The 22005-nt window shown below is 38.8% G+C and overlaps 1 protein-coding gene across 1 annotated transcript in view; it reads left to right on the forward strand.

The window, feature by feature from the left end:
* Positions 1–497: 497 nt before the first annotated feature.
* The window catches only part of LOC114360851 (uncharacterized), a 143556-nt gene continuing 122048 nt past the window's right edge, over positions 498–22005 (forward strand). The window contains exon 1 of the mRNA XM_028315678.1: positions 498–1792. Coding sequence (XP_028171479.1) covers positions 521–1792 — 1272 coding nt within the window. The 5' untranslated portion in view covers positions 498–520. The remainder of the gene's footprint in view (positions 1793–22005) is intronic.

Raw genomic sequence — 22005 nt, forward strand, 5'->3', positions numbered from 1 at the left:
GCAAATTATACTTCCACTCGAAGTCATGTGTTCACACTTCCTGTTGTTAACAAGTTAAAAAATTATGTACGCTTTTATGTTACTTACACATTTAGTTGGGTAGGTATATACTTTATTAAAATATATTGGTAAAATAGATTGACAAAATAAGCAAGAATTTCTCTAAAACTCATTTTTATCTACTTTTATCTGATAAAGTCGATATTTTCAGGTGTGTCATGACGTGTGTTGGAGAAGAGATTCCTGGCATTATAAAATAACAATCCAATAACGTGTTCAATTGTAATGCAATAGAATAAACAAAAGCCACCAAGATAATAGAGCAAAACAATAGCGCTACTTAATGAAGTTTTACTTTGGAAATGCATAGTGTAATACTGTTAAACACACACTGATATATTTGTTCCGCTCACATGCAGTCAAAAGACAGCAAATAAATACGGGGGACGCGTTATCTACCTTATCACTGATACCGTTAAGTGTTGATAGCTGGCAGTCGCCACTACGCCGTGATACGGTGATGACAAATGTCACCATGGACGATAAACCTAAGCCCCTAGTCAAGAGGCCCGACGTGCTCAGGAAACTCAATGCGGAGAACTTGCAGCTCATTGAGCGGGGGCTCCTCGGAGAGCTGCCACGCAAGCTCCGGCCTCAAACCCTGGTCCCGGTCCGGGGACAGTCAAAAGACCTCGCAGTGGTCAGACAACCCAGCTTCCTCACGTCCTGCCTCCCCGTCATACCCGACTCGCCCCAATCCGAGCAAGCCCAAACCCCCGCTTCATCTTCCGATGAGGAGACCGTCCCTACAATAAAGAAATCATTCAGCTTCCGTCATAGACTCTCAAGAATCGGACGGTTTGGAAAAGATAAAGACAAAATGGAGAAACACAGAATCAAAACAATTACCGAAGACGACCAGCACTTGGAAAAGAACAGCAACCATGGTGACAGATCACCGAAGATCGACAAAAATGAAAACAGGAGCAGCAAGCGTTTTTGGATATTTGGAAACAAAGACACGAATAACGAAAAGAAAGACACGAACAACGAAAAGAAGAACACTCGTCATTCTAGGCTTTACATACGAAGTAAGAGTTTCGAGTTTCTTCCAAGGGCTTTGGAGGAGGAAGTAGAGAAAAAGCCAGATAAGTCTAAAAGAACCTTAAAGACGAGCATATCTTACGTCTTCGGCAGTTCCGACTCTCTGGATGACTGGAAATCGAATGACAGTTTAGATTTCCCTTCTAATGTGTACTACGATAACGATGATGGAGTATTCCTGAAGAGCATCAAGGAGTTTCCAGCTTCAGAATCGTCTACCAACAATTCTAGCATGTCAATTGGAACGTCGGCTTCCAGTGGCATAGTCGTGAACATGTTCAAGTCTCAATCAGTGCAGGACATCATGAACGATTTCGAGAAAGCAGTGGAAATGTTCAGTGAGAGTTATCTGAGTGACAGTGAGCCGTACACGAAGTCTGGCGAGGTGTTGCCAGTAGCTGAAAAGAGGAAGAGTTCTTCGTTCAGCACGTTGCCGTCGCCGAAAGTGTTGCAAGTGAACAAAGCTAGTGAGATCAGTGAGGACTTTAAGGTGGAGTTGTCGCGAGTGTTGAGTGTGAAACGTGAGAGTGGAGGGGTGAGGACAGTGAGGAGGGGGTCCGTGACAGACTGGTTTGTGCTGGAGGACCAGGGGGCTGCTGTGGACGTGAGCAAGGCAGACTTGAATAAGTACAGGCGAGCGCAGAAGAAGCCGATCAACCGAGTGAGGAGGATCAGCTCTACGAAATATGTAAGTGCATTTTATTAGAGGACATAAAATCTGTTGGCCTTCGAGGGGCTTATGTGATAAGGAACAGTTTGCACTCTTTGTTAATTTTTCAGATTTTCGAACAGAAACGTGGCAAATCTGTTCTTTGTTTTCTAAACGATTTTTACTATGACGTAGCGTAGGTACCAACTAGGTATATGTGGTTTCATCCGATTTCTTCTAGTTTTGAACATATTTAGGTATATGTAGAGTGTGTCAATCAAATACATTAATCTAATCGTGTTGTTTCGATAACAATATCTCACGTTTGAGCGACACAAGCTGTAGAGTTATTCAATCTTTTTGTTTTCTATTTCAAAAATCATGATGCTGATATTATGTGATTTTAATTAATAGTATTAGTTGGTAACTATGTAAGTAATAGTGAAGTCGTTCTTTGTTAATTAAACCTATATGAAGTATTATTATTATGTGCCTATACATAACCGTTACACATTTTAAGTTTTGTATTTTTAAGCACGAATCTGAAAAACTAAAATGAATTTTCCTTCTACATAAAAGGTGAAATGAAAAAATAAAAATAAATTTACTTGTTGCAATGATTTATGTATTCAACTCACGCAAACTTAACTCTTAACAAAAAAATACTAAAAAAAATAAAATAAAAGTGTGTCCGCGAGGCAACAATGTTGCTGGCTGAATTTCCTCGTTGGATAGCAATACTAAGTGAGCCTTTGTGCAAGGAAAGAGCCAGCATTCAAATTTTGCAATGAGAGCTATCGTTTTAGCGCTCACCAGTTTGCTCCACTGTAGAGTAAGGTCCTGTCACTTGCTAGTAGCGAAGACAGTGGCACCATCTGGTGAGTGCTAAAGTGGTAGGAGGACTATCGCATTTGCACTCATAAAGATGGCGCCACTGTAGAGTAAGGTTCTGTCAATCGCCAGGGGTGCCAACTGTTAAATATAAAAATGATATCCCTCATTGCACTTATCTTAAGTCTGTTGAAGTTTGTATGATAGATAGCACGTATTGTTTTGTTAGGCACGTATCATCACTTGACATGAGATTCTATTCAGCTGATCAACCGGTTANTCCGGTTATCAAGCCTAGGTGGTGTAAATTTGAACAATGTTATAGTCCGATGAGTAAATAGGTGCCAATCACCACCTCGGTGGTAAGCCCGAAGGGGGTAGATGGGAATAAAGGATATCGACTAGCCATAGGTTGCACAATCTTATTTTAATAACAAGCGTCAAAAGTCTGTCAAATTCCATACAAAAAACACCGATTGTGGTTTAGTTAAGGTTAGGTGGTGTTACTCAGCCTAAATATAAGTACTTTTCGAATCAGGGGGCGATATCGAATGCGTTTGACGTAAACTCACACTACGCCCATAGGATTCAGTGCGTTATCAGATTCAGTTTCAGAATTTATATAAGTATCTACTAAAAGCCACTTTGTCTGGCGTTTGTGGACTATGAAAAAGCCTTCGACTCGATCGAGACCTGGGCAGTGCTACAGTCTCTCCAACGGTGCCAAATTGACTATAGATACATCGAAGCGCTGAAGGGCTTGTACGAAAACGCCACAATGTCGGTCCGCCTCCAGGATCAGAACTCGAAACCTATCCANACCGGTTATCAAACGTAGGTGGTGTAAATTTGAACAATGTTATAGTCCGATGAGTAAATAGGTGCCAATCACCACCTCGGTGGCAAGCCCGAAGGGGGTAGATGGGAATAAAGGATATCGACTAACCATAAGTAGGTTGCACGATCTTATTTTAATAACAAGCGTCAAAAGTCTGTCAAACTCCATACAAAAAACACCGATTATGGTTTAGTTAGTTATAAGATTAGGTGGTGTTACTCAGCCTAAATATACTTTTCGAATCAGGGGGCGTTACCAGAGTAAATACAAATGAGTAGGTCATCTTCATAGAAACGCACCGAGCGCGGTTTGTACCGTGCGCGCCGCATACGTATTGGCGCGCGCTCACATACAAACCGCGCTCGGTGCGTTTCTATGAAGATGACCTTAGATCATAGAAAGGGATCACTTCTATGATCTGAGAAGATGACCTACTCATTTGTATTTACTCTGGCGATATCGAATGCGTTTGACGTAAACTCACACTACGCCCCCAGGACTGCAGTGCGTTATCAGATTCAGTTTCAGAATTTATATAAGTATCTACTAAAAGGCATACCCGCCCCCACTTTGCTAAGCATTATTAAAGAATCTATTTTATTTTATAAACAAAACTGTAAATAATTTCAATGCTTTGTCCACTGTTTTAAAATACTTTCAATCTCATTATAAACTGGTCACCTAAATATCTGCTTAGTAGTCTTATCTTATGCCCGTTTTCGCAATCAATCCCTAATTTTTAAGTGACCCCTATGGTAACATATAACAGGAATTTTGTTTTCTTAGGGGTCACTTAAAAATTGGGGATTGATGGTGAAAACGGGCAAGTTCTTTAATATTAGGTACCCTACCTATCTACGATAACTAATAAGAGTTTTGTCAGTACCTATTCTATAAACTACAAGCGATAAGATCTAAACAAAACGATTTCTCAGTAGTGGTGTTACTTCAGTCCTTTAGTGAAAGGTCAGGTGGATTTCTGTGGCATTTGCCGTCGGTCCACTTTATGGGGACCACGCCTTACTCTATGGCGTAATAAGACCTAAGCTAGAGCTACATTACAAAACGGGAACACAGAATACCTACCTAAATAATGCAAATTCTAATCAGCTATCCAAATACTTAGGTTTAACGTGTCTTGCAAAAACTTTTCGTTCTTTTGTGAACCTGAATATGTGAATAACCTTATTTTGGATTATACTTAGGTATACCTATTTACTTTAACTTAATTAACTAGAACTCAGTAACTAACTAAATTATGTTTATTAATGACTAGCGGCCGTCCGCGACTTCGTACGCGTGGATCCCGTTTTACCCCCTTAGGGGTGGAGTTTCGTAAAATCCTTTCTTAGCGGATGCCTAGGTCATAACATCTACCTGCATGCCAAATTTCAGCCCGATTTGTGCAGTGGTTTGGGCTGTGTGTTGATAGATCACTATGTCAGTCAGTCAGTCAGTCAGTCACCTTTGAGTTAAATATAATATATTTAGATTTAGATAATGATTAATACGAACCATTATGAGTTACTGGCCTTAACATAATTGAGGAGGTTAGGAACAAAAGGTGACATTTACGTATCAGCTTCATTTTTTTTTATGTTTTTTTTCTTACTTGGAAGGATAAATTCTATCATTATCTGCAAGACATTGGTTCTGAAGGTGCTTAATTTCATAGAAAAATCAACTTGAACTACTGCTTTTGAAACAAAAAGTTACATTTTAATTCAATCTCAATAGTGATTTGTACATAATAATCAAAAAGTGTCATTTCCTTTGTAAATATTTCTGAGGCTTTTAAGGTCGGATCAAAACGGGTACATTATTTCTTAAAAAATAACGATTTGCCCAAAATAAATTATGACGACAGGTCGAATCGATATGTTTAATCGAATAACCTTATTATATATACCTTGTAATATATGTCTATGTTTAACCAAAACTTTAAAACATATATGAAAACTTTTAATACCTTGTAATCTATGTCTATGTTTAACTAAACAGTTTGGAAAAAACTGGAAAAATGATCCTTCTTTAAAATGTTATTGTGATATCTTGTATGAAAATAATATAAGTGAAAATGACAAGTGGCAGTGGGCGGGATAGCTCGTAGAGACGATGGCCGTTGGGGCAGGAAAGTTCTCGAGTGGCGACCACGGGCTGGAAGACGTAGCGTGGGCAGGCCTCCTACTAGGTGGACCGACGATCTGGTAAAGGTCGCGGGAAGAGCCTGGATGCGGGCAGCGCAGGACCGTTCATTGTGGAAAACCTTGGGGGAGGCCTTTGTCCAGCAGTGGACGTCATTTGGCTGAAAAGAAAGAAAGAAGAAAAATGAAGTTTTCAGTTACTGTTGCCATTAAAAGAAATTAGTACCATTCGTTTTCCGCAACATGGCGAGGGTTTTTATGTTCCTGGTCGGGCTATACATTTGTGGCGACGCCACTACAAAAACTAGTGACCAACAGATGGCGCTGTCACTACCTCACTATGGCACACTCCGCCGCTCATACAAACCTGCATCGCGGTGACGGAGTTTTAGATCCTGCCAAGTATATATAGACAAACCAAGATGGTGTAAAAAGGACCTTGGTCCCCGAGCATAACACCCGCTCGGAAGGAAGCACTAACATCTAGCTTCCTTATTGTGGTCGAGCATCATATCCCACATTGGTGACCCCGACGTGATGTGAGACGCAACCTCCATCACCACCATCTTCGGTATCAGCCTCCGCCATCCTCACCATCTCCGCCACTCCGTCATCAGCTCCAGTCTTCAACAAGCCAGCATCNAGGGTTATCCATTGTTTTTGGGACACCCTGTATAGACAAACCAAGATGGTGTAAATTGGACCTTGGTCCCCGAGCACAACACCCGCTCGGAAGGAAGCACTAACATCTAGCTTCCTTATTGTGGATGAACATCATATCCCAAACATTAAACATTGTTTTATTTTGTAAGTATGGTCACCCTACAATCTAAATAGTAGTACGATGCGGCTAAACGTGGGCCGCCGTATTGAAGAATGTATCGCAATGACAATCCGCCTAAACGTTGAACCGCCGTATTACAAAACAGAGCTGCAATGTAAAATGCCTAGTGGTAATGTAAAACGGCGGATTATACAATCCGACTGCGACATACACATATTTTTCCTGCCACACATAATGTCATAATTACCTATAATTATCTAGCATTTGGTCAAATAGGATGGCAAATTCAGTCTGCGCAGATGTCAGAGAAAGGCTGCGTTCCGCACTGAATGCAAGTGTATCACGTTTACCACAGGACACTTGGAGTAGACCATCTTTCACACAATTAAAAGTCGAGTAACTTTGACATTGATCCTTTGAACAATGACATTTACTTTATACACTCCTTCTTCTTTTCCCTAGCCCTTTTTCCCATTATTTGGGCATTTACTTTTTCTCTATCGCTTCGAGAGCTGGTCTCTATCATTTAAGTATAAACCTCTCTTTGAATTCAAATTGAAGTAATATTGAGGGTACTGAAGCATTTCCACCTGCATTTGAATAGATTTTATGTACCGTTACAAAATTATCCACAGACGCGTAAAAACATCGTGCGCGATTACGAGTTCCATTAAAGAGTAATTATCTATTTTAATGTACGATTTTTCGAATCTATAGATTCTTATCAATTACGTATCAAGTATATCACAATTTTCCGTTGCACAATAATTTATTGCGAGTGCGTAACCATAACAAACGCATCTGCAATCTGCATATAACTTGATGAGCTGACGATTACACAAAGAAAGGAAACTGCGCAACACTGGAGAGATAAGCGATTCCTTTGCGATGGTTTGATACCGAACTTGCTGTTTTAATTGTGGTGGATTACTATCAGTTCAGACTTCAGTTGGATTTAATGAGCAATATTGTAGTTAGCCGTAGCCTCTGTTATTAATTTGAATAGTTAAAATGCCCAAAGGGTGCCACCGAGAATGACCATAATGCCATAAGGCTCTGTTAGGTATATCTGTTTTCCTGTCCCTCTATCATATAATTTATCAGAGATTACTTATTAGTTTTTAACGGTATCTCTAGCACCAATTTAAATTAATGAAGAGAAGTATAATAGGCTATGTCTGTTAATTATTATCAAATAAACGAAAGTTATAAATGTAATTCTTTTCACGCTTTTTTTAAATATTATTTTCCGGCGTTTTTAAATCTGACAGCTTTAAATTTGCCCAAGGTCCCGGATTCCCCCTAAAACTGCTTTGCTTGAAATTAAGTGGTTTATAGAAATTTGGCTGAAGCCGTACAAATTAATGTATAATCAGTAGAAACTTATCAGTCACAGTCCGGCGACTTCTAATGACAGTTGACACAATACCAGTGGGGTGAGGAGGGGGTACCTAATTAGCGGAAAACTGTCAGCTATTGCGGTGCAACATATTAACTGCAATTAGTGCTTGCGCATAGAAATAAACTAGTGCTGTTCAGTAGAAACACTGAGAATGATACGGATATTACACAGAAGTTACTTGTAAACCGAAGGAAAGAAGATGTTCACAGTCGAAAAAAATGTAGTTAGTATGCAGGAGAACTTATACATATACATCCCAAATATAGTTAGCCCTAACACCACTTCGGGACAACACTGAAAAAATCACAAACACTGGAGTTTGATCCATCTTTTTGGGTTCAAACATATTGAGTAAGGTGTAGAGTTGTGTAGTTAGGGCTTGTAGAGTTAGAGCGAAAACCTGGCTCTAAATGACATCTGTTAACTTTTCAACAGTACAAGCCATGGTTTCGTTTCGATAACATTTAATTTTTATATGAAAATGTTTTTGATTGGATATTTTTACGGATAGGTACATTGTAACCGAAAGATTCGGATACTAAAACCACATCACTAGTAGAAAGCGTGCAGGTGATATTATATCTACCCTGATAACTAAGTGTGTATGTGTTAATTACACATGGATGGTAAGCAAGCATAGAGGGCATTAGTGGTTAGACAGTTGACTTCTCTCCACACTCAGGTTTCAGGTTCAATTCCCAAGTAAGACACACTTTAAAAGTACCAACTTTAGTGAAATAAAAATCTGTCATGAAGTAAATTTTCCAGAATTTTCTTAGAAATAATAAGGCATACAGAAGAAAATGTGTTCTCAGAACCAGATCACAGTTTTCAGTACAATAGGTTCTTAATGAGAGACAAACAGTTTAAAATAAGATATTAGGGTTTGTTATAAGGACGTCTGCTCAATTCGACGATATTGGGGTAGCTNATCTGGACATAATAATATTTGATACTTATTCTTATTATGTAGGTAATATGACATTCTAAGACAATTATTTATGTATTTAATTTTTGATTTTATTTGACTGATTTGTTATCGTTTTACTTGACAATTGTACACAATATTGACATTTTTAATTGATATTATTTGCACGATTGTACCTATAACTTGTTGGCGCGTTGGATTTTCTGTAAGCCTTCAAGCAGCCTTCTAGAATAAATAAATAAATAAATAAATAAAAAAATAGGTATTCTGAGAAATGGCAGTAACAACTTGACTAAGATTTTATGATTAATGTTGGTTATAATTCAAACCCATCTTCAATGGCGTGACTAAATCATGATTTACTGACTGAGACTATGGTTTTAACTATCACTAATTATGGATGTCATAAGATGACCGTGTGATATCGGTAGATCCGAATAGGACCACCTTCACTCTTCCTGAGTCGCATGGGAGAGGCATACATGGAAACATGGTCACATAGGCCTCTGCTACCCACTTTTCCCGTAGATATAGAGACAAGTGAAAGAAGTGACTTAGAGAGAATTTTCAAATATAAGGCCTCCCCTCAGATCATAGAAAGAGCCTCCCCAACCCGTCTGGCCAGCGTGGGGAGTGTAGGTCAAATCCTACATTTCTTCTTCTGTTGCCTTGCCTTATCCCGTTACGCGGGGTCGGCTTTCCTAATCATGCGCCGCCATTTCATTCTGTCTTGTTTGTGGAGTCACAATTCGTCATCCAGGTGGATTGAGGTCTTCCTCTTTACCTCCTTTTTGTGTCAATGGAAATAAGGCACTTTTTAATCACGTGATCTTCTGATCTTCTCATAACCCTACCAGCAGTACCAGCGTAGTCTAGCGACAGCAATTTTATGGGAAAGAGGCGAAATCCTCCATTTTCTTTTGGTAATTAAAGAAGGTCGTCCTGCAGTGGTGACCAAAAGAAAGTACTGACGGCTGAGGATGATAAATAGATGAATAAAAAATGATCATGCGATATTGACTATTACGTTCAAATAATTCGTGCGCATAATATTCATAAATTCCTCTGTGATTTGTGTATTTGATAAAATGCTTCGATTGCTATCTTTTCACTTGTGCAATAGAATATATCTATCAAAGAGAGGAGATAAGCTAAGAAGTAGATTTGTCATAGTATACATCACATAAAAAGGGATAACTATATGAATATTGATTCAATAAAGATACAACGACTCTACAAGTTCCAAAAAGCAATTCTGTCGTTCTTCGGATGGAATGCAACATTTATTGTTTTAGATTTAATGTTTTGCTTTACATATGGTTCATAAATAAACCACAGTAGAGCAGCTGACGTTCAATCATTTCCAAACGCTAAGTTCTCTAAACGTGGGATAGATGAAGGTGTTACGCCATTTTCGCGTCCGCCATTCTTTGGAGTCACGGCGAGATGGGACGAAGGCGAAAGTGTAACAATAGGCCAGATGTGTGGACGGTCTACAAAAACAATACCGTACGTGCACATCATAAAGTTAAACTTGTACATAGTATAAATATCTTTATGTGGATAATAGTGTGATACAGCAATAAAAATGTAGAGTCTGACGACCAATTAACAGATAATATAGTAGTTTAAAGAAAGGAATTACTTCGCATTCTATCGTGTGTTGTAAAGCTGGGATCAGGAGCTTGACAGTACTCTAGAGGCGCCTCTCAATGCTCAAGCAACGGCTTAATATTAACTGTTGATTCTAGCCACTAGGCTATACTAATACCAAAAACTATTTGAATGAATTTGAATGAATTAATGAATGATTTGCATGAATGAATGTGTTAACTACTTCGATAGCTTATCCGAATATGAGTTCCCCAGTGTCGTCCAGGCACAACACAATCAACAAAACACAGAAACAATCGAACAGGTACCTTGTCTGCCGCCGCGCTGCTGNGAAATATTTAAAAAAAAATCTTTTTTTAATGATTAATTAATCATATCCTGGACTGAAATTTATTAGGCAACCCTTAAGCAATATAATTATTGACATGTTAAATTGTATCTACAATATGTTTCATCAAATAAGCATCTCGGTGAAGGTCGTTGTATAGCGGGATCTTAGACTAGTACATGTAACCGAAAGATTCGGATACGAAAACCACATCACTAGTAGAAAGCGTGCAGGTGATATTATATCTACCCTGATAACTAAGTGTGTATGTGTTAATTACACATGGATGGTAAGCAAGCATAGAGGGCATTAGTGGTTAGACAGTTGACTTCTCTCCACACTCAGGTTTCAGGTTCAATTCCCAAGTAAGACACACTTTAAAAGTACCAACTTTAGTGAAATAAAAATCTGTCATGAAGTAAATTTTCCAGAATTTTCTTAGAAATAGATAATAAGGCATACAGAAGAAAATGTGTTCTCAGAACCAGATCACAGTTTTCAGTACAATAGGTTCTTAATGAGAGACAAAAAGTTTAAAAAAATATTCTTAGATATGGCAGTAACAACAACTTGACTAAGATTTTATGATTAATGTTGGTTATAATTCAAACCCATCTTCAATGGCGTGACTAAATCATGATCTACTGACTGAGACTCTATGGTTTTAACTATCACTAATTATGGATGTCATAAGATGACCGTGTGATATCGGTAGATCCGAATAGGACCACCTTCACTCTTCCTGAGTCGCATGGGAGAGGCATACATGGAAACATGGTCACATAGGCCTCTGCTACCCACTTTTCCCGTAGATATAGAGACAAGTGAAAGAAGTGACTTAGAGAGAATCTAAATATATAAAAGGAGAAACTGACTGACTGACTGACAGATCAACGCACAGCCTAAACGGCTAAACGTAGGCACTTGAAATTTGGAAGGGACGTAGCTTAGGTACCGTAGAGGTGCACTAAGAAAGGAATTCCCGAAATTCCCACGGGAACGGGAATTAGCGGGAAAAACGGGATTCACGCGTACGAAGTCGCGGGCGGCCGCTAGTTTTCAAATATAAGGCCTCCCCAACCCGTCTGGCCAGCGTGGGGAGTGTAGGTCAAATCCTACATTTCTTCTTCTGTTGCCTTGCCTTATCCCGTTACGCGGGGTCGGCTTTCCTAATCATGCGCCGCCATTTCATTCTGTCTTGTTTGTGGAGTCACAATTCGTCATCCAGGTGGATTGAGTTCTTCCTCTTTACCTCCTTTTTGTGTCAATGGAAATAAGGCACTTTTTAATCACGTGATCTTCTGATCTTCTCATAACCCTACCAGCAGTACCAGCGTAGTCTAGCGACAGCAATTTTATGGGAAAGAGACGAAATCCTCCATTTTCTTTTGGTAATTAAAGAAGGTCGTCCTGCAGTGGTGATCAAAAATGAAAGTACTGACTGACGGCTGAGGATGATAAATAGATAAATAAAAAATGATCATGCGATATTGACTATTACGTTCAAATAATTCGTGCGCATATTCATAAATTCCTCTGTGATTTGTGTATTTGATAAAATGCTTCGATTGCTATCTTTTCACTTGTGCAATAGAATATATCTATCGAAGAGAGGAGATAAGCTAAGAAGTAGATTTGTCATAGTATAGATCACATAAAAAGGGATAACTATATGAATATTGATTCAATAAATACAGGGTGTCCCAAAAACAATGGATAACCCTGTAACCATAGATAGGCCTCGCCATGATCTCCCTAACGTCTATTTTTGACCCCAGTAAAAATATCACCGTTTTCAAGATTTTTAAGTTTTTGAGCATTTTTAGAAAATTGCCACCTGCGATTACTTTTTCTCATGCCATTTCTACAAATGAGGATACTTTTCAATCTAGTTTTTTTCCTTATCACAAGGGATAGTTGGGCTATCGAAAGAAAAGATCAAAGTTCAACAAACTAGTTTGAAAGTATGATAATTTTAAGAAATTGCAGAANATATACACATTACGTTACATCGAGTTAAACTTATTAAAGAATAGTAAAAATTTAGAGTCTGACGACCAAATTAACACACGAATTGTCATAATTACGAAGAAAGCAATTATTCGATTCTTACTGTGTAATTTGTAACATTAGGTACCCTGGTGGTAGACTTACACTTGCTATGGTGGCCAGAAGGGTTGAGGAGACCTGATTATCTCATATTGCTTGCTGAGCCGCTCTTACGACATCCACGGGAAGAATGGGAGAGGTTCTATTCTACTTCGTCGCAACCACAATGGCAAAAATTTAATATCTTTTTTATGTAGAAATTTTAGGTAACACTGTTGCTGTCTGTATCGTTAGAAGATCATTATTGTGCGTACTATTTAGTATGCGCAAGAGTGAATAGGGCTGACTCCAAATACCAGCAGTTTAAGCACCAAAATAATATGGCATTTTATACAAACAGTGACCAGTTAAAACATATAAAGTTTTAATTGGTCATCTTATAATACCAAATCAAAAAGTTGACTCTAATTTACATGCTTAAAGAAAGCCGAATTACTGAATAACACTAAGCTGCAGCTGTGTCTTTTTAACCACTTTTTGGAACAATTGCCTTTATAAAAGCATGTTGTAAGCTCTAATATAGTAATTGACAGCCCTACTGAAACAATACAACGTAGAAAGGCAGTTAGAGCAGTAACGACCGAGAGTGATCGATGGATGAGAATTAACAACAACCGTCATAAAATATCAGATTAGATTTTATGACATTACAACATATTATTATGAATAAATAGATCTTAAAAAGCACACCCACATAATACTTCATCTTTACAGTAGGTACTAGCTTATGGTTACGTCTTCGTTGGCATGAATTTCGATCTGTTTCAGAAAGATAGACCCTTCCATATGAATCACTCTATCTATTGATGAAAACCGCATGTAAAACACTTCATCAGATTTGTTATATTATGACTCGGTGTAGGACTTTGTTTTTAAATAATACTAGCGACCCGCCCCGACATCGCACTACATAATTATGTATAGGTAAACCTTCCTCTTGAGTCACTCTATCTAGTAAAAAATCGCATCAAAATCCATTGCGTGGTTTTGAAGATCTAAGCATACAGACACCTAAATGCGACTTTGTTTTTTTATGTAATGATGTTAATGATATTGTGATAATTAGCATAATATTTACTAGAACTTACCTACCATGCAACATTTTTGGTATATGGCATTCGATCCCACGACTCTATCAGGCATTATAGGCCATACAAGAACAATTCCAATACTTTACATTACAGATACAACAAACTAACAAGTATTGCGTGTGTGTTTGATAATGTAATTTCCCCAATTGTCGTCCATGTAGTGCTACAGTCGGACGTCGTTCGGCCGACGTTCGAACACTACTCAGTGGTGTACTGGAGCGTTAAATAATGCGTGCTTTTCCCCTTTGAGGCGGTGTTAAGGCTCGCCTACACTTCTCCGCAATGGAACTTGACCAGGGTTTGCTGGATTCTTTACAAGGCTATAATATTTTTCGTTTTCAGTAGAGTAGGTATTTGATTCTTATTAACAATTAAAGAGCTTATTACATTTTTATGCCTCAATTTCATATGCGTGAAAATAATTTAAATATTTTTCCCGTTTTTGCAACATTTTTCATTGATGCTCCGCTCCTATTGGTCGCAAGTTCGCAACGTAATGTTAAGTAGCTTATTATAGCCTTCCTCGATAAATTGACTATCTAACAAAAAAATGTTTTTTCGAATCGAATTTTTAGTTCCTAGGATTATAGCGCGTTCAACCAAACATGATTTGATTGCAATCGGACTTGTCTTATTTATCGGCGAGCGCATAGCTGCGCTTTCTGTCAGAAGAGTGTAAAGGTGCCTTAACCACCAATGACATGCATATTAAATCGCAAGTGGCATGCAAATGGCACGTCAAATCGCACATCCTCGCGTGCCAGATCGCAATCGAAACACGACGGAAAGTAAGATATAAACGCTTAGGGTCGCAACAGACATGCGAATTTCAGTTACTGATTTTGCGAATGTGTCGGTGTTGCATCGCTTTTTGCGATTCGTTCGATCGTAGTATCGAAGATGGTAGTTTTAGAAAAATGTAGCAGTGTCGAAGTCCAAAAATATTCTCCTCTCTTGTTCATAAGAAATAACTGTTACCTTTTGTACAAATAGGTAATACTTCAAGAACCGTCGTAATCTTTTGCCGTCATGACGAAATCACGTCTAAATACTATCTGAAACGGCTTACCTACTAATTGAACTTCGACAAACGTTTCTTTGACATTACATTACTCCGCCGTTTCAGCCAAATGACGTTGGGGCAGGAAAGTTCTCGAGTGGCGACCACGGGCTGGAAGACGTAGCGTGGGCAGGCCTCCTACTAGGTGGACCGACGATCTGGTAAAGGTCGCGGGAAGAGCCTGGATGCGGACAGCGCAGGACCGTTCATTGTGGAAAACATTACTCCGACACTATTTAATTTAATATCGACTCAGAAAGGTAAAACGTATTTTTCAGCGTGCGTAGTAGAAACGTTTGTCGGAGTTTAGTTTTTGAGCCATCTACATGGAATCAAGTAATGATTTTCCAAAGATTTAGCCAACAGCTATTGCAATTAATCCGGCAACTATCAAGTCCAAGAACACAGAGGTGTTATAAACCGGCTAATTATTGCAATCGCCGCCATTGCGTGACCACTGTCCTCACGCTCTCGTAGGTCGTGTCGGACAGACGTGACCGGGCGACACGCGCCCGACGACTGTCGCTTTCACCCTGCATAGGGCCCATTGTGTCATTGTGTTGGATAACTAGTGTTATTATTATACTATACATACTATGATGTGACAAAAGTATGATTTATAATCGATTATTATGACTATGATTCTCAGCACTTGCCATAAAAAAACTCAGCAAAACTCAGTAAAACTCATTTATTTCTGTAAATAGGCTTAAAAAAGCACTTTTACACGTCCCAGTATTAACCCTACCACTGCTTCAGGACAATAAATAAATGGGCCAGTGCTGAGAAGNACAGAATGAATGAATTAATTAATGAATTTTATTACCGTATAAAAACTTAGCCTAAAAACACGTACAAGTTTGGTTTCAATAAAATTAAGGTTAGTGTGCGAAAGTAATTAATGATACCTAAACTATTGTTTGATATTAGTTTCCATAGTATTATCTATTTATCTGATAAGAGAAGACAGAAGTGATGGCTACGGTGGTGTAGCCATTCTTGTAAATAGATCTGTTTCATTCATCCACATAGTGATTTATCAATTAATTACATCATTCGTTAGATCAACTGGTGGAATTTTGTAATAAAAGATTTATAAATCTCCATTGAGGATTTTGCTGTCTGTATCGCTGGAAGATCATTATTGTGCGTACTATTTAGTATGCGCAAGAGTGAATAGGGCTGACTCCTATAGTACTTTTTATGCTGCATAGGCATTTTCTAAGTCATAGACACAAGACAAGCAATCTTTTAATAATCCAAAGTTTTGTTCCAAGATGGTCACCATAAATTAGATTAAAAATTCGATGATAATCGATTTCAAAAAATCTGAATTACTAAGTAAATAACACGGCAGTGATATCTTTATAGTTTTTTGGAACGCTAGCCTTATGAAAGCTCTTAGGTAAGCACAAATGTAGGAACTGACAGCCCTACTGAAACAATACAACGTAGAAAGGCAGTTAGAGCAGTAACGACCGAGAGTGATCGATGGATGAGAATTAACAACAACCATCATAAAATATCAGATCAGATTTTATGACATTATAGATAGATCTTAAAAAGCACACCCACATACTACTTCATCTTTACAGTAGGTACTAGCTTATGGTCACGTCTTCTTTGGCATGAATTTCTATCTGTTTCAAAAAGATACTCCCTCCCATTTGAATCACTATACTATTAGTAAAACCGCATGTAAATCAGTTCAGTAGGCTTTTTAATTTATCGTGAAACAGAGAAAAAAAAAATCAAAAAAGACAGATGCAGCGGAGGACTTAATTTTTACCCGACTGCGCCAGAAGGGTTTTTTTTTAATATACTATTTGTGATATGAAGGCTTAATTACTAGAAATTAGCTATCATGAGAAAATAAGTCTTGTATTAGTTTGTGGCATTCGATCCCGCGACAGTATCATGCGTTATAGGCCCTATAAAATCAAATTCAAAATTATCTTTATTTGTGTAGACTAATTAAATTAGCACTTACAAATCGTCAAATGCTCTTAAGGAGCCTATACATGTCTCATTCTTTTTTTGCCCTACCAGCGCTTCAAGACAAACATTTGGCAAGTGATGAGAAGAAGACCCGCAACAAACTCAGTCACCACTGTCTGCCAACAACAATCCATTCCAATACTTCACATTCCAGAAACAACTAACTAAAAAATATTGCGTGTGTGCTTGATAATGTAATTTCCCCAATTGTCGTCCATGTAGTGCTACAGTCGGACGTCGTTCGGCCGACGTTCGAACACTACTCAGTGGTGTACTGGAGCGTTAAATAATGCGTGCTTTTCCCCTTTGAGGCGGTGTTAAGGCTCGCCTACACTTCTCCGCAATGGAACTTGACCAGGGTTTGCTGGATTCTTTATAAGGCTATATTTTTCGTTTTCAGTAGAGTAGGTATTTGATTCTTATTAACAATTAAAGAGCTTATTACATTTTTATGCCTCAATTTCATATGCGTGAAAATAATTCAAATATTTTTTCGTTTTTGCGACATTTTTCATTGATACTCCACTCCTATTGGTCGCAAGTTCGCAATGTAATGTTAAATAGTTTATAGCCTTCCTCGATAAATTGACTATCTAACAAAAAAATGTTTTTTCGAATCGAATTTTTAGTTCCTAGGATTATAGCGCATTCAACCAAACATGATTTGATTGTAATCGGACTTGTCCTATTTATCGGCAAGCGACTAGCTGCGCTCTCTGTCAGAAGAGTGTGAATGTGCCTTAACCACCAATGACATGCATATTAAATCGCAAGTGGCATGCAAATGGCACGTCAAATCGCGCATCCTCGCGTGCCAGATCGCAATCGAAACACGACGGAAAGTAAGATATAAACGCTTAGGGCCGTAACAGACATGCGAATTTCAGTTACTGATTTTGCGAATGTATTGATGTTGCATCGCTTTTGCGAATCGTTCGTTCGCGGTAAAGAAAAATGTTAGCTGTGATTGACTGTCGTTCGGTAGGAGTGTCGAAACCTAGAAAAGCCTCTTATGCCCGTTTTCACCATCAATCCCTATTTTTTAAGTGACTCTATGAAAACAAAATTCCTGTTATGTGTTACCATAGGGATCACTTAAAAATTAGGGATTGATGGTGAAAACAGGAATAATTATTCTCTTATTCATAAAAATAACTGTTACCTTCTGTAAAAATAACGCCAAAATACCATCTGAAATGGCTTTATATGACAAAAATCGACAAACGTTACTTCGAGACTATTTAATCGTCATGACTTTCAGACAAAGGTAAAACGTATTTGTCAGCTTATAAAGAAACGTTCGTCGGAGTTCAGGTTTAGAGCCACCTACACGGAATCAAGTAATGATTTTTCGAAGATTTAGCCTGCAGCAGCAATTAAACCAGGACCTATCCATAGTCTAAGAACACAGAGGTGTTATAAACCGGCTAATTATTGCAATCGCCGCCATTGCGTGACCGACCACTGTCCTCACGCTCGTAGGTCGTGTCGGACAGACGTGACCGGGCGACACGCGCCCGACGACTGTCGCTTTCACCCTGGATAGGACCCATTGTGTCATTGTGTTGGATAACTATCATGTGTACTTATAATAAAGTACTATGATGTGACAAAAGTATGATTTATGATCGATTATGACTAATATGAATGAGCGACTGAGTTTGTTGCGGCGCTTCTTCTCAGCACTTGCCAAATGTAGGTCTCGAAGCGTTGGTAAGGCAAAAAGATTATGAGACATGTTAAGGGGTAAACGCCGACAAAAATCATTTCACATTAGATATTATTCATAATTTAATTACTATCTACACTACATACCTAATACAGTTAATAGTTTCTTTCTATGGCTTGCCCGTGTGGATTTCGTTTTATATTATTTTCCCTATAAGTTTTCCAACTTTACTTTCATATTTTCATCTGATAGGATTGAGAAGAACCTGCTCTACAATATCCATTGATAATATAAATCGTTGATGTTATTTATAAATATTTTAGAACACAGTAAAAAGGAAATCCTTGGGGGAGGCCTTTGTCCAGCAGTGGACGTCTTTCGGCTGAAACGAACGAACGAACAGTAAAATACAGAAGAGTACTTTAAATAAAATCCATTGATTGATGGTTTGATGGCGCATGACAAATTCTTAAAGGAAAAGCAATTTTCAATTACCCATGGTGAGAGACAATGAATTTCCTAAAGTGTCTGTTTTTCAGGCGAATGTTCGAGGAAGTATAGAAAATAAAAAATCAATGAATAGCAACGATTTAGTAAGTGCTTTAAGAAGCCTTACTAAACGGATTAGCATGGCTTCGACCGACCGCAGGCAGCACTCTACATGTGTGGTTTACTAATGGATTTTTTATACTAATAAATAGGTAATGTCTGTTTGTTTCTTTTACATTGTGCGTGTTAAAATTAGGTGGTTGACACCTTTAAACAATAATATTTAAGGTGTGGGAATCCAAGTTCTAGGACATTAATTTGTTTGGCCCGTGTTTAATGCCCGTTTTTACCATCATCCCTAACTTTTAAGTGATCCCTTTAAAAACAAAATTTCTGTTATGTGTTGTCATATAGGGGTCCCTTAAAAATTAGCGATTGATGGCGAAAACGGGTATAAGTGTCTTAAAAAGGGCCATTTACCGTATAAAAAGTTTGAACACGATTTCTTTCAAATTCAATTAGCTCTATCAATACTAATATTATAAAGAGGAATTATTTGATTGTTTGTTTGTATTGACTGATTTGAAAAATTCTTTCACCATTCTACATTTTCCATAAAAAGATGTTCCTAATAGAATTTTTATTGGCGGTACGAAATTCGCCAGGTTCTATTTTATTATTCATAATATTGCATTTAGTTTTCACTTCGTCATCATCAAAAAATCACATAACAGGCTTGGCCCAATTTTCTGTTACATAAAACTAGTTCAAGCCGGATTAAATAAAATTAATATGACATGACGAAACATTATAATAGGTTAAGCTCATTACATAAACAAACGAAACAATGTCTCATGAAAGTCATACAAATTGTAGGTAATTGTATATTGTATGTATGGCACGATTGTGCGGCACTCAATGACCTACTGGATTATGTAGAGGTCATGTAAAAAGGTGAAGCGGTCAACATATACATACAAATATAGATATTAGATAGATATAGAAGCACGAACTTCTCTAATTTACTAGAGTTCGTTCAATGACAATTTGACTTTCCCCGGTACAAACATAAAACTTAAAAGGTTTTAGTAGTTCTAACCAAGGCCGAAGTGCGCTTCCTTTGGAATCCTCAGCCACAAGAGAAACAGGTTGGGTTTTATTAGGCTTCAAGTTGCATCTCCAGGTGATCTGTACACAGGTAGGGTTGCAATGCAAGGTGTCCGGCTCCGGACATGTTTGGCTTTTTAGGGACTTCTCCGGCCAAAATTTCTCTTGTCCGGCCTGTCCAGCTTTTCTTAGGCTTTTTATGTGGCGGCCGCGTCATTCGACAGAAAACATGGCGCATATCAGGATGTTGGGCTACCAATTCGAAAATGATAGTTGATAGTACTCACTCATGAGCTATGATGCATTCCCCCCCCCCCNCCCCCCCGTGGCATGGTAAAAAAGGCGTGTCCGGCTTTTTCGGTAAAATGTCCGGCCAAATTAAGCACCGATTGTTTTTTGGACCTGGCAACCCTATACACAGGAGATACAGCGGGTGTTAGGGTCTTACTAGACTTAAGATATATAAATTAAAAGCGGACTGTATTTCATAGGTGTAATGATTATAAAATATATCGCTAGTTCGCGCCTACGTGGGAGGGCCGCGTCTGACACCGGTGACGGTCATGAGGCTGAGTGGGCGTCGGGCACGTACGGAGTGTGCCGGCGCCTCGCGCGGAGACGATGATGGCCGATCGATGTCGAAGAAGCCCGAGGACCCGAGAAGCGCCAACAGCGGGAGATGTGATAGTCCAGTAAAATTAAAAGCTGCTGTTAAATATTGAAGTCACGATAGCCGAACGGTTAAACGGGTCCGGCTGGCCGACGCTTGATCCAAGGAACGCGGGTTCGAATCCCGTCCCGCTCGACTATTATGGTGAACCTACTTGTATCGGCAAGACCTGCAGAGAGATCAAACGCGAAGCTCAAGACCGAACGCGATGGAGGACTGTTGACATAGAACCTTAAGTCAAGTCACTTATAATAACACAAGCATATTAGTTTACCACGAGGTGTAAACGGGATTATTAGTAATTTGTTTTTAAAAAAAATATCCAAAAAACGCTATCCGCTAATCGTATGACTGTAGCCTCTCCAGAATCCCGAGGGGCTACCGTCACGTGCACCGCATACATCCCGGACGCACGTGTGTTAGTGTCACATGCTCACGCGCAGATTAGCGCTAACGTTGACGTGTATAAACAATCTAAGCGATACTTAAGTGAGACTGGATAGAATAGAGACAGTTTATAATAGGATAAGAAGGGCAGAGGGCGCGTAAACCACGTGGTGAACAACCGTATAAGATTTGATGATCTCCGACTTATATCCAGACAACCCACGACAGATCGAGAACGAAGAGGTATGACCCCAATGAGGGCTATCGTTTTAGCGCTCACCAGTTAGCGCCACTGTAGAGTAAGGTCCTGTCACTTGCTAGCAGCGAAGACAGTGGCACCAACTGGTGAGCGCTAAAGTGGTAGGAGGACTATCGCATTTGCACTCTTCAAGATGGCGCCACTGTAGAGTAAGGTCCTGTCAATCGCCAGGGGTGCCAACTGTTAAGTATAAAAACGATAGCCCTCATTGAAATGGGAAAAAGCACAGTAGAAGAAGAATAATAAATACCTAAATAAGACAAACTGTTTCTATGAAACTTATGAAAGTGTACCTAATACTCATGAAAGAGCTGATTTTAGCCAGTGAGATAAGTAGGTGGTATATCACAATGGGTAGGTAATATTTTGAGATGATTCTGTATTTCATAGAACTCGTTATTTCGGCGTGGTCCAATTCAGTCATGTCAGACACTATGGGACTCAGACAGCCATGGCATCTAAAAGTCTTGACACAAAAGTTTTGTCAACCTTTGGTTAAATTCCCAGATTTCTTTAATTATCTTCACACGACTATAGATCCCGC

This window comes from Ostrinia furnacalis, unplaced genomic scaffold (genome assembly GCF_004193835.3).
Source record: "Ostrinia furnacalis isolate ACB-3 unplaced genomic scaffold, ASM419383v2 OfSCF5188, whole genome shotgun sequence".
In the NCBI taxonomy this organism is placed as follows: Eukaryota; Metazoa; Arthropoda; class Insecta; order Lepidoptera; family Crambidae; genus Ostrinia; species Ostrinia furnacalis.